This window comes from Tetrao urogallus, assembly GCF_951394365.1.
Source record: "Tetrao urogallus genome assembly, chromosome: Z".
Taxonomy (NCBI): domain Eukaryota; kingdom Metazoa; phylum Chordata; class Aves; order Galliformes; family Phasianidae; genus Tetrao; species Tetrao urogallus.
The window spans coordinates 25,182,764-25,195,111 of NC_136816.1; the positions used below are offsets into that span (position 1 = coordinate 25,182,764).

The 12,348-nt window shown below is 43.4% G+C and overlaps 1 protein-coding gene across 1 annotated transcript in view; it reads left to right on the forward strand.

Moving 5' to 3' along the window:
* The window catches only part of EPB41L4A (erythrocyte membrane protein band 4.1 like 4A), a gene marked incomplete at both ends in the record, with an annotated part of 129,664 nt that overhangs the window by 56,819 nt on the left and 60,497 nt on the right, over nt 1-12,348 (forward strand). Inside the window, one exon of the mRNA XM_079548648.1 lies at nt 204-282. Coding sequence (XP_079404774.1) covers nt 204-282 — 79 coding nt within the window. The remainder of the gene's footprint in view (nt 1-203; nt 283-12,348) is intronic.

A 12,348-nucleotide genomic window follows, 5' to 3' on the forward strand; every position in this document is an offset into this window, starting at 1 on the left:
TTTTTTTTTCTTTTTTTTTTTTTCCTCCTCATGGGTAATGGGTGTAATTTTCTGAAGGTAGCTAAGTGTTTTTTGGTGGCTTTAAGTTTTGTGAAATACGAAGATAAACTGATTAATAGCCATTTTGTCATCAACTATGAACAATTCACAATAACTGTAAATTCATAACAATCGATTTTTATACCCATTTCTTTTTCCTGCAGCTGGACCACCATACACTCTGTATTTTGGCATTAAATTCTATGCAGAGGACCCATGTAAACTTAAAGAAGAAATAACAAGGTAGAGTATTCAGATGAAAATACGGTTTTGTTGTTTTTTCAGGGTAGCAATGTGTTCAGATGCATACTGTAGTCTGACAGGCTTGCTTTTTGCGTAAACATTAGGATATCTTTCCTTGAACGTGTACAGAATGAGAGTTATGACTAGCCTCACTGTGGTCAGTATGGACAGCTGCTTGAAAGATGGGGATGAAAATTTGCTCTTTGGTACGTCAGAAAACAGAGGGGCCTAGTGTGCTTTATTTTTTTTTTTTTAAAAAAAAAAGTAATGTATTGACAAATCTGTACGTGCATTGTGCAGTAGTGAAGTTTAGAGTTTAGTTGGATATCTGAATATCCACACACAAAAACGGGTCACAAATACAGGGAATATTCTTATGTATTCTTATAGTTTAAATTCCAGAACTACTTTTCAAGGGGATCTCTCTCAGTCTTTATAAAAATAAGTGAAGAAAACTGAAGAGATGCATGCTTTTGATTCTTTTAGCTAAGTTTAGCCTCTACAAAATATGATGCAGTAATGCACACATGTAGATATACATTTGCCTGAATTCTCATGCAGGATTTTCTGTTTGTCTTTTTTGTGAAAGATCTTAGAAAACTAGTCTCAGGTTCAAAAGTCATTTAGTTAAGTGGACAGAACTAGTGTGCTGACTTGGATTAATATTTCTTTTAATGTCCTAGGTGTATAGAATCATAGAACTGCTCAGGTTGGAAAAGACCTTAAAGATCACTGAGTCCAACCACAGCCTAACCATACTGCCCTAACTAACAATCCTCCGCTAAATCATGTCCCTGAGCACCACATCCAAACAGTTTTTAAACACATCCAGGGATGGTGATTCAACCACCTCCTTGAGGAGCCTATTCCAGTGCTTGACAACCCTTTAAGTAAAGATTTTTTTCCTGATATCCAACCTAAACCTCCCCTGGCACAACTTGAGGCCATTTCCCCTTGTCCTGTCATCTGTCACTTGTAAGAAGAGACCAGCCCTGCTATTGCTGCAATCACCTTTCAGGTACTTGATGAGAGCAGTAAGGTCTCTTCTCAGCCTCCTTTTCCCCAGACTAAGCAGCCTCAGTTCCTTCATTCTCTCCTCATAGGCCATATTCTCCAAGCCCTTCACAAGCCTTGCTGCCCTTCTTTGGACCTGCTCCAGCACCTCAATGTCCTTTCCATATTGAGGTGCCCAAAACTGAACACAGTACTCAAGGTGAGACCTCACCAGTGCTGAGCACAGATGCAGGATGACTTTCCTAGTCCTGCTCACCACGTCATTCCTTACACAAGTCAGGATGCCATTGGCCTTCTTGGCCACCTGGGCACGCTGCTGGCTTATATTCAGCTGCCTGTCCATCAGTACACCAAGGTCCCTTTCCATCAGGTGGCTTTCCATCTACTCCTCCCCAAGCCCATAGGGTTGCCTGGGGTTGTTGTGATCAAAATGCAGGACCTGACACTTGGCCCTACTGAAACTCATACAGTTTACCTTGGCCCATCAATCCATTCTATCCAGGTCCTTCTGTAGTGCCTTTCTGTCCTCAGGCAGATCCACACTCCCTCCCAGCTTGGTGTCGTCTGCAAATTTACTGAGGGTGCACTCAATCTCCACATCAAGATTGTTAATAAAGATGTTAAATAGAAGTGGCTCCAGTGCCTGGGCACTGGGGAGAGGACCCTGGGGGGCACCTCTCATGACTGGCTGCAAACTGATTTAAACACAACTCTTTGGGCCCGGCCATCCAGCCAGTGTTTTACCCAGCGGAGTGTACGCCCATTCAAACTGCGGGCAGCCAGCTTGTCCATGAGGATGCTGTGGGGGACAGTGTCAAAAGCTTCAGTGTCAAAAAGAACTGAAGTCCAGGTAGACCACATCAACAGCCTTGCCTTCATCCACTAAGCGGGTCACCTTGTCATAGAATGAAGTCAGGTTTGTCAAACAGGATCTAACATTTGTAAAGCCATGCTGACTGGGCCTGATCCCCTGGTTGACCTTTAATTGATCCATGATGGCTCCCGAGATTATCCATTCCATAACCTTCCCCGGCACTGAGGTGAGACCTCATAGCTCTGTAGCTACCAGGATCATCTTTCCAGCCCTTTTTGAAGATGGGTGTCACATCTGCCAGTCTCCAGTCCATCGGGACATCCCCGGTTAGCCAGGACTGACGAAGAATGATGGAGAGTGGCTTGGTAAGCACATCCGCCACCTCCCTCAGCACTCTAGGGTGCAACCCGTCTGGCCCCATGGACTCGTTAGCATCCAGGTTTTGGAGCAGGTCCAAAACTATTTTGTCATTGATCATGCAGGGCTTATTCTGTTCCCTGTCCCTATCTACCAGCGCAGGGGGCTGTGTGCCCAGGGAGTAACAAGTCTTACTATTAAAGACCAGGGCAAAGAAGTATTAAGTACCTCAGCCTTATCCTGATCCTGGTCAACAAGTTGCACTCGGCATCCAATAGGGATGGAGATTCTCCCTAACCCTCCTCTTGCTGCTCATAATAGAAACATTTATTGTTGTCCTTTACCTTAGTGGCCCAGTTCAGTTCTAGCTGGGCTTTGACTTTTCTATTTTTCTCCCTGCACAGCTTCATTATGTACCTGTAATCATCATAAGTAGCTTGCCCACTCTTCCAAAAACCATGAACTTTCCTTTTGCTGTTGAGTTCCAGCCAAAGGTCTCTGTTCAGCCAGTCCAGTCTCCTTATCTGTCGGCTTGTCTTCCATGACTTGGACATGGTCAGTTCCTACACCTTCAAAATTACTTCCTTACTTCCTTATTTGCAGCCTTCCTGTGCTCCCGTGCTCTCCAAAACTACCTCCCAAGGGCCCCTCTCAATCCTGGTCCTAAAAAGGTTAATGTCTGCCCTCCGGAAGTCCAAAGTGGCATTTCTGCTGACTCCCCTCCATGGTTCAACAAGGATTGAGAGATCTAGCATCTCATGATCACTATGCCCCAGATGGCCTCCAACCTTTACATCTCAACAAGACCTCTGTTAACAAGCAGATTTTGCTTCTCTTTATTGGCTCCTTCACCAACTGTGTCAGGAAGTTATCTCTCACACACTCTAAGAACCTCTGGGACTGTTCCCTGTCTGCTGTATTATAAATCCAGCAGATGCCTGGGAAGTTGAAGTCCCCCACAGGAACGAGGGGGAGAGACCTTGAGACCTCACCCAACTCTCGGTAAAGTGTCTTGTCTACCTCTTCATCCTGGTTGGGTGACCTGGAGCAGATTCTCATGATAATATCAGTCTTACTGGCCTTTGCTTTTATTCTGACCCATAAGCTGTCAACTCTGTCATCACCATCATTAATTTCCATACATTCATATTCTCCCTTTACATAGAGGGCTACACTACCACCTTTCTGCCTTGCCTGTCTCTTTTGAAAAGTCGGTAGCCATCCATCACTGCACTCCAGCTGAGTCATTCCACCATGTTTCCGTGATGGTGACTATATTGTAGCTTTCTGACCGCACAATGGCCTGCAGCTCCTCCTGTTTATTACCGATGCTGCATGCATTAGTGTAAAAGCACCTGAGCTGGGCCTCCTTTTGAGTGGCAGTAGTCCTAGTACCCTCATGACCATACTCAAGTTTCCATAGCCACCAACCTCACACCAACCCTCATGTTCTTCCTACAAAAGGGTGAGTTGTTCTCCTCCTTCACTGAGACACAAGACTGTGGGATCTTACTAGCACATCCCTCTCCTGCAAGCACCAGGATGTTACATACAGGCTCTGTTCTAGTGACCCCAGTTACACCCCCACCTCCCTTCATACCTAGTTTAAAGCTCTATCAATGAATCTTCCCAACTCCCATCTTAAGACCCCTTTCCAGTGGTAGGAGAAGCTACTCCTATCAGTTGGCAGCAGGCCTGATCTTGTGCAAACAGAGTGCAGGTCAAAAAACTCAAACCCCTGCTGGGCACACCAGGCTCAGAGCCAGGTATTAATCCGTTGGCCCATCATATGTAGTCCTTCATCATTCCCTATAATAGGAAGGACAGAGGAGAACACAATTTGTATTCTCAACTCCAATTCAATTCTGAGCTCTTGATCTATTTCCCCAAGGCTCTGAAGTCCTTTTTCATGGCCTTTAGCAAAGTTCTTCCTATATCGTTGCTGCCTACCTGAAACAACAACAGGGAATAGTAATCTGAGGGCCAAATTAGGGAAGGAAGTTTCTTCCTTGGTCTTTAACCCGGGCTCCAGGGAGGCAACAGACCTCCCTGTATAGAGGGTCTAGTCTACATATTGGTCCTTCGGTTCTTTTCAGCAGAGAGTCACCAATGACGATGATCTGTTGTTTTTTTCTTTGATGATGATGTTTTATTGCTAAGTGAGGTCTGGTTAGACTTCAGTAACACCACCAACTGGGGAGAACCATCATCACTACCATTGTCCAGCTGTCCCTGCAGAGCACTGAACCTGTTCTGCAGGGGCAGCTGGGGAGGCAGGGGAATCTTTGGGAGAGCGCACCTGCATTGCTGAGCAGGGGCCTTTTGCCACTGCCACATGTCCCCTAATTCTTCACTATTGTTGTTAAGGGGGAGGAGAGGACAGGGGGTTCACTGTAGGAGGAACACAGTCTGCCTGCTGGTTCTTTTCTGTTACCTGTTTGCAAGGCAGCAGGGGGTGATGTGCTCCATCTGTAGCCTCAGCTGGCTGCCAAGATCTCAGGGCTGATAGGAACTGGTACCACCAATCAATCTCCCTCTCACATTCCTTTATCCTCCTTAGTTTCTCTGCTTCCTCCTTTAGGTCAGCCACAAGGCTGAGTAAGTCATTTAGCTAGTTGCATCATATGACACAGGAGAACTTATTAGAATACATAGGTTTTATTTTTTCTTAATCATAGGTGGCAGTTGTTGCTGCGTGGGCTAAATAATTTTCTTGTATCAGGATGAGAATTTTTTTTTTCCTAAATGCCACTATAGGAACAGAGTTCTCCCATGCAACAGGACTGATACCAGTTTGGTAAAAACAGATACTTCACAACTTAAACAGGAAGAGATGGCTGCAGTGTGATTCTCCCCTAACTTGAAAGCTTGGTGTCATTTTTCTGCACTTTTCCCACTCTCAACCCTGCTTGCAGGGGAAGAAAGATGGCCCTGGAGACACAGAATTTGTTGCAATTGCTACTCGAAGTGTGTCTGGATTTCTGATTGTAAACTGACAGGATAAATTTTCAAAAATGTTTTTGTTTTCCTTGTCATAATATTAGTCAGTGATTTGTGTTGCTAATTGGATGCGCAAATCCAGTCAAGAAATGTTTTGGTGTAACTGACAAGCTTCCATTCGTGTCTGCACAGTGTTTGGTCATGAAAATTGCAGCAGAGAAGGCATAGAGAGAGGATATAAGGAAGTAGGACATTTGTGTTTGTACTCTTCAGCAAAATATACTGGAAAACAGCCAAATGCCATCAAAATTTCAGAGTATTTATCCTCTTAGACTTCTAAATATAGGAAAGAATGTATGCCTTTTTCAGGAAAAAAATAGTATAAAAACACACTGTTTACATAGGAGGCATTAAAGACGCTTTTTTTTTTTTTTTTTTTTTTTTTTTTTTTTTTTTGGTGATAGTAATTTTCTGCCTCAGTGTGTAATTCCAGTGATGTGCTAACTGTGTTTCTTTGGAGTGCACGTTTGTTATTTTAATGGATATGAGAATGGAGTCTGTAGTTACTAGATGCTAATGATCTGTGGCATTATGTGATTACTATTTGCAAATAATAAAAAACTGTCAAATTTGTAATTGCTTCCCAGCAAAATGTATTCTGATTTGTAGGCAAAAGCTAATGCAGAGGTGATTCCTATTAACATTTACTGGACCAGTTTGCTGGAAAGAATTAGTGCATAGGCACAATTATGCATATATGACAAACTAGAGTCAAGTTTAGCAACAAGTTTGGACAGAAGGCTTGGTTCTGTGAGGAGCTTAGTAGCTTCACTAGGAATTGAGTGGGAATTCAGTTGGTCTAAATCAGACAAGCATTAACAGTTCTTGACTCTGATTACTTTATCTTTTTTTCTTTATTTCTTTCTTCTTTAATTCTTTCTCGTAGTGAAAACACAGGACAGGATACTCACGTAAAAGACATCAGTAGCATCTGATTTGTACTGTAGAGCTGCAGAAGTGCTAACAGAAACATGAGCGTACATGAAAAATACATTTAATGTTAAAAGGACGTTATGTGCTCCCAGTCATCGTTGCCCTGTAGCCATCACTGTCAATCATGGGGTGATAATTTGTCTAGATGGGACTGCCGAACATCAGCTGTAGGAAGTGCTGAGGTATTACTTAGACAAAGGAATCACTGAGTGTATGTACTTTTTGTTGCCTACTGATATTTCCAAAAACTGTGCAGAACTCGGGCCCTTATAGGTGGTGAATATTCACTGTTCTTTTCAATAATGAACATTCCTACTGTAATGCATGGCTCAGCACAAGCGGTGGGGGATAGTTAGCCAGAAAGAAACTAGTATCCCTATGTGGAAATTCAACTGGGCTGACGAAGTCCAGTAATTTTGATTGGATCTTAAATGATTTGTGAATCAGCTATCACATGATCTCCAGATTGCAAGCTTCCCTGAAATGAGGATAGCTGCTCTTTGAACTTCAGAGGATTCCTAAGGGCTTTCATAAGTAACCTGTGCTAATACAAAGTAAAGTTGTTGCACTTTAGCTAAATGTAAATAAAGCTGAATTAGTGAACAGTGAGAAAGCCAGATGCACATAGGGATGACTGTTTTTTACTTAAGAATTAGCTTTTCAGCATTGCTTTTGTATGAATTTTCTGCAAGATACTCATGGAGGGTTGGTCTCGATGATCTCTGGAGGTCCCTTCCAACCCCTACAATTCTGTGATTCTCTGATTCTGTGATTTAAGATGATGTCACACTCTCTGTAAAGCTATTGAGGTAAAAACAGACAAAACACTAATGGTGTTTAAAAGAATATCCTATAATGAATATAGGGAGTTCCAAAACCAAGCAGATCCTTTGTATGTTGGCATGTTTTCTTCTTCAGTGCTTTTCCTTTTTTTTTTTTTTTTTTTTTTTTTTAATGGTTTCCCTGTAAATCCAGCATTTGAAAAACAGAAGAATGTAAAGCAGCATTTGCATTTAGCAAACGCAGATACTTGTGTTAAGATGACTTAAGATAGTCTGGGGAAAAGGAGGCTGAGAGGAGACCTTATTACTTTCTTCCAAGATCTGAAAGGTGCTTGCAGCGAGAGCAGGGCTGGTCTCTTCTCACTGGTGACGGGCAACAGGATGAGGGGAAATGGCCTCAAGTTGTGCCAGGGGAGGTTTAGGTTGGATAAAACTTCTTTATGGAAAGGGTTGTGAAGCACTGGAATAGGCTCCCCAGGGAGGTTGAGTCACCATCCCTGGATGTCTTTAAAAACTGTTTGGATGTGGTGCTCAGGGACATGATTTAGCGGAGGGTTGTTAAAGTTAGGGTAGTATGGTTAGGTTGTGTTTGGACTCAGTGATCTTTAAGATCTTTTCTAGCCTGAGCAGTTCTATGATTCTTTGATGACTAAGTTGATGTGTACAAAATACACATATGCATACAAGGCTGAAGAAGCAGTGTGCAAGGTATTTGATTTGCATTTGAAGTAATTGCAGAAATTCAAATTATCTACTTAAATGTCAACAGTTTAAAATATTCTTAAAAAGCTCTGGTATGGCCTTCACTTCTCAGTCCTGCTGTTGATTTGGAATTTGGTGTGGCTTTACTTTGAGGGCAGAGTATGTGCTTCCTCAAGTGTAGAAGCAGATTGTAATATTGAAAATCACATTTTAGCCCTGCAATCCCCATTGCAAGGCAAGGAGTCCCTGTTGTGGTTTTCTGATTTTTGGTTATCGGTATTCCACATCATAACGTCATGTAGTGCACTGGGAGTTACATAGTTAATGCTCCAGTTCCGGGCACCTGTCCGGAAAAGAAGAACTACTACATTCCCCAGATGGCTGTTCGCTGTTCTGTTATCATTTCTGCTCAGAGGGAACAGATTGGTAGGCCTTGGTAGGTCATCTGACATCCCTCTTTTTGATCATTAGTCTCTCCTTGCTTCTGCTCGCCCCAATTGCACATCTCACCTCAGTGTTATGGGAAGGCCTTCAGTTCTCAGACACTCTTTCTCTCATTTTATTTGACTTATTAGCTCAAATTCTAATTACACTCTATATTGTATTATAGTGTTATTTTGGATCCTGATTCCATATTTAGTAAATTAGTTTGTGTCTCCTCAGATTGTTGTTGCTGTTTTTGATTATTAATTATTATTATATTATTATTATTTAATTATTATTATAATTGTTATTAATTATTATTTAATTATTATCACTTTTACCAGGGACTGGTGCATGGTAGCAATATGATAAATCCATCCAATGCCATGATCTTTGATCCAAGTATTTACAAGAGAATTTCTGAAATGAGTCCCATTATCTGACTCAATTCTTTCTGGAGTGCCCTGTCAAAGCAGGACTTGTTTCTCGAGACCCAATATGTTGTTTTGGGCAGTAACAAGGGGTACTGCATATGTTTTAAGCCACCCACTGTTGCCTCCACCATGGTAAGCACACCACACAAGATCATGGCAAGGTAATATAATCAACCTGCCATGCCTCCCCATGTTTATACTTTTGCCATCACCCTTCCCCCCAGACAGGTGTCATCCTCTTGGCTTGTTTAATTGTGGTGTGTGTGTCACAGTCATGAGTAACTTGTGCAATAGCATCCGTAGTTAAGTCCACCCCTCGGTCTCTGGCCCACTTACATGTTGCATCTCTTCCTTGATGGCCCAAGGTCTCATGGACCCACCAAGATAGAAATAATTCACTCTTGTGTTGCCAGTCCAGGTCTATTTGAGTCACCTTAATTTTGGCAGCTCGATCTACCTGATGGTTATTTTGTTGTTTTTTAGTAGCCCAACTCTTGGGCACATGAGCATCTACATGGCACACCTTTACAGCCATATCCTTTATTTGGGCAGCAATGTTTTTCCACAGTTCAACAGCCCAAATAGGTTTACCCTTCCATTGCCAGTTGTTTTGTTCCCGCTACTGTTAACCACCCCCATAAGGCATTTGCCACTGTCCATGAATCAGTGTAAAGATAGAGCATTGGCCACCTCTCCTGTTCAGCAACATCTAAAGCCAGCTGGACAGCCTTTACTTCTGCAAACTGACTCAATTCTCCTTTCCTTTCAGTGGCCTCTCAAGTTTGTCATGCATGGCTTAACACAGCAAATTTGCAATGCTTCCCCACAGTACGGCACGATCCATTTGCGAACAGGGCAAATTTCTTTTCATTTTCTGGTAGTTCATTGTATAGTGGGGCCTCTTTAGCACGTGATACCTTTTCTGCTGGTGATGTTCCAAACTTCTTACCTTCAGGCCAGTCCATGATCAACTCTAAGATCCCTGGATGACTGAGATTCCCCATCCAAGCTCATTGTGTAATCAGTGCAATCCACTTATTCCAGGTGGCATCAGTAGCATGATGGGTGGAGGGAACCTTTTCCCTTGAATATCCAGTTTAGCACTGGCTGTTGAGATGCCAGAAGGAGCTGCGTATCAGTACCAGTTACTTTGGAAGCAGCCTGAACCCCCTCACACGTGGCTAAGATCTCCTTTTCATTCGGAGTTCAGCCCTCTTCCGACTCCCTGTATTCTCGACTCCAGAATCCCAAGGGTTGGCCTTGAGTCTCTCCTGAGGCTCTTTGCCACAGACTCCAAGTGGCACCTTTCTCTCCAGCAGCAGTGTAGAGAATATTCTTTATATCCTCTCCCATCTGTACTGGCCCCAGGACCACGGCACGGGCTATCTCCTGTTTAATCTGTTCAAAAGCCTGCTCATGGTCCCATGCAAAATTATTATTCTTCCATGTCACCTGAATGAGGGAGCTTACAATGAGGCTATAGTTTGGAACATGCATTCTTCAAAAGCCCACTACACCCAGAAAAGTGGGCAGAGACATGGCAGCGATTTTGTTGATAACATCCGTTGGGATGTGATGGCATCCATCTTGCCACTTTATACTTAGGAACTGAATTTTGTGGGCATATCCTTTCACTTTTCTTTGCTTAATAGCAAAAGCAGCATGCAGAAGAATTTGGATTATTCATTCTCCTTTCTTGAAAACTTCTGCTCTATCACCCCCCACATTGTACGTTATCAGTGTACAGTGTGGGGGGTGCAGTACAATGGTATCATCAATGTACTGCAGGTGCTCAGGAGCACTACCCTGTTCCAGTGTGCTTGGATCAATCCATGGCAAATGGTTGGGCTGTGTTTCTACCCTGGGGCAAACAGTTCCAAGTATACTGAATGCCCTTCCAGGTGAAAGCAAACTGTGGCCTGTGTTCTGTGGCCAAAGGAATGGAAAAGCATCAGCAATGTCAGTGGTGGCATACTGCTTAGCTGCTTTTGACTCCAGTTCATATTGGAGTTCTAACATGTCCGGCACAGCAGCACTCAATGGAGGTGTGACTTCATTCAGGCCACTGTAGTCCACCGTCAGCCTCCGTTTTCCACTGGCTTTACGCACTGGCCAAATGGGGTTGTTAAAAGGTGAGTGTGTTTTGCTTATCACTCCTTGACTCTCTAGTTGACTTATTTTGGCCTCCAACATAGTCAATTCTTGGGAACCCCCAGACACCCCATGAATTTGAATTGATTCTGTCCCATGGTGGCTCAAGGGCATTAGAGTGCACTGTGCACCAGTGTCCACCAGTGCCTCATATTTCTGTGGTTCTGATGTGCCATGCTGTCTAATCCACACAGTCCAATAAACTCTATTATCCCTTTCCCCACCCTGGGTGAGGGCAGGGCCCCTCTATATGTTATCTCCGTTGTTCTTACAGCTTTTCAGCAACTGGAGCAATCACCTTTTTGGAGAAGTTCACCTTGATAGTTGATCTATCCTGTAATTCTTTTACCTGTGCTTGAAGTGCAGGTTGGTCTGGATCATCAGGAACGAAGGTGGGGCTATGTAACATTTCCATTACAGCATATTCTCTCAAATAATGGATGCCTTTTTCCATGTCAGTCCATTTCTTTTTCTCAGGCATCAGATTGTCTTTGAATGGGTATTTTTCTTTTACAGCAAATAGCATCTGCTTCCAGAGATGAAGGCCTGGTTCTGGCATGTACTAATATCTCTGTCAGTGATTGAGTCCCTAGCAGTGCCATCCAGTTGGTGAGCTTCTCTACTACCCAGCCACACACTTTTGGCCCCATTTTCCAACACGAGTAATCAGGTGAAGATAAGCTCATTTGAAGTCTGTTCTCAGACTTCAAATTTCAATCATTCTCAGAGATCAATCAGTAATGGTAACGATGTCTTGCTCACTTCCTACTCTTTCAGGACTTGTTGTTGCCCTCCTGGGTGCTGGTGACTGTGATCGTCAGGGCTGCTCCCCTGGACTCAGGAGTGCTTCACCCTGGTTTTTGGAGCCACTCTTCTGGACCTCTTTGCTCCTCTTCTCTTAGAGTCTCTGCTTCCTCTACTTTCTCCTCCTCCTCTTTATTCTGTTCTAAGTGAGTCAAGATTTGTTTCTTTTCCATCCTCATACAAGGGCAACTGACATCCATTCTGGTGCCTCCTGTGGTTGATCAGGTTGGTCAGTTTCGATGCTCTCACTCTCCAGTTTGGCTCAGAGTCTGTCTAGTTTGATTAAGTGGGTATTTAGTTCAGATTTGAGCATGACTCAATGAGCCTGAATTCTGTTTAGTTCAATTTGGAGACTGAATTTTGCATGCTGGAAGGTATCTCGCTCAGTTCAGAGTATGTCCTGTTTGGACTTGAGGATGTCCCTCTCGGACTGGAGGGCGTCTTGTTCGAACCGGAGGGTGTCTTGAAATTGAGGGTTGTCAAGTTTGAATTGAAGGGAGTCTCTCTCAGCTCTCAGGAAGTCTCTCTCAAATTGGGTGGCTTCCCATTTGGACTGGAGGGTGTCCTGTTGAGATTGGAGACTGTCGAGTTTGGATTGAAGGGAGTCTCTCTAGGTTTGGATGGCATCTCTCTCAGATTGGAGGGAGTCCCG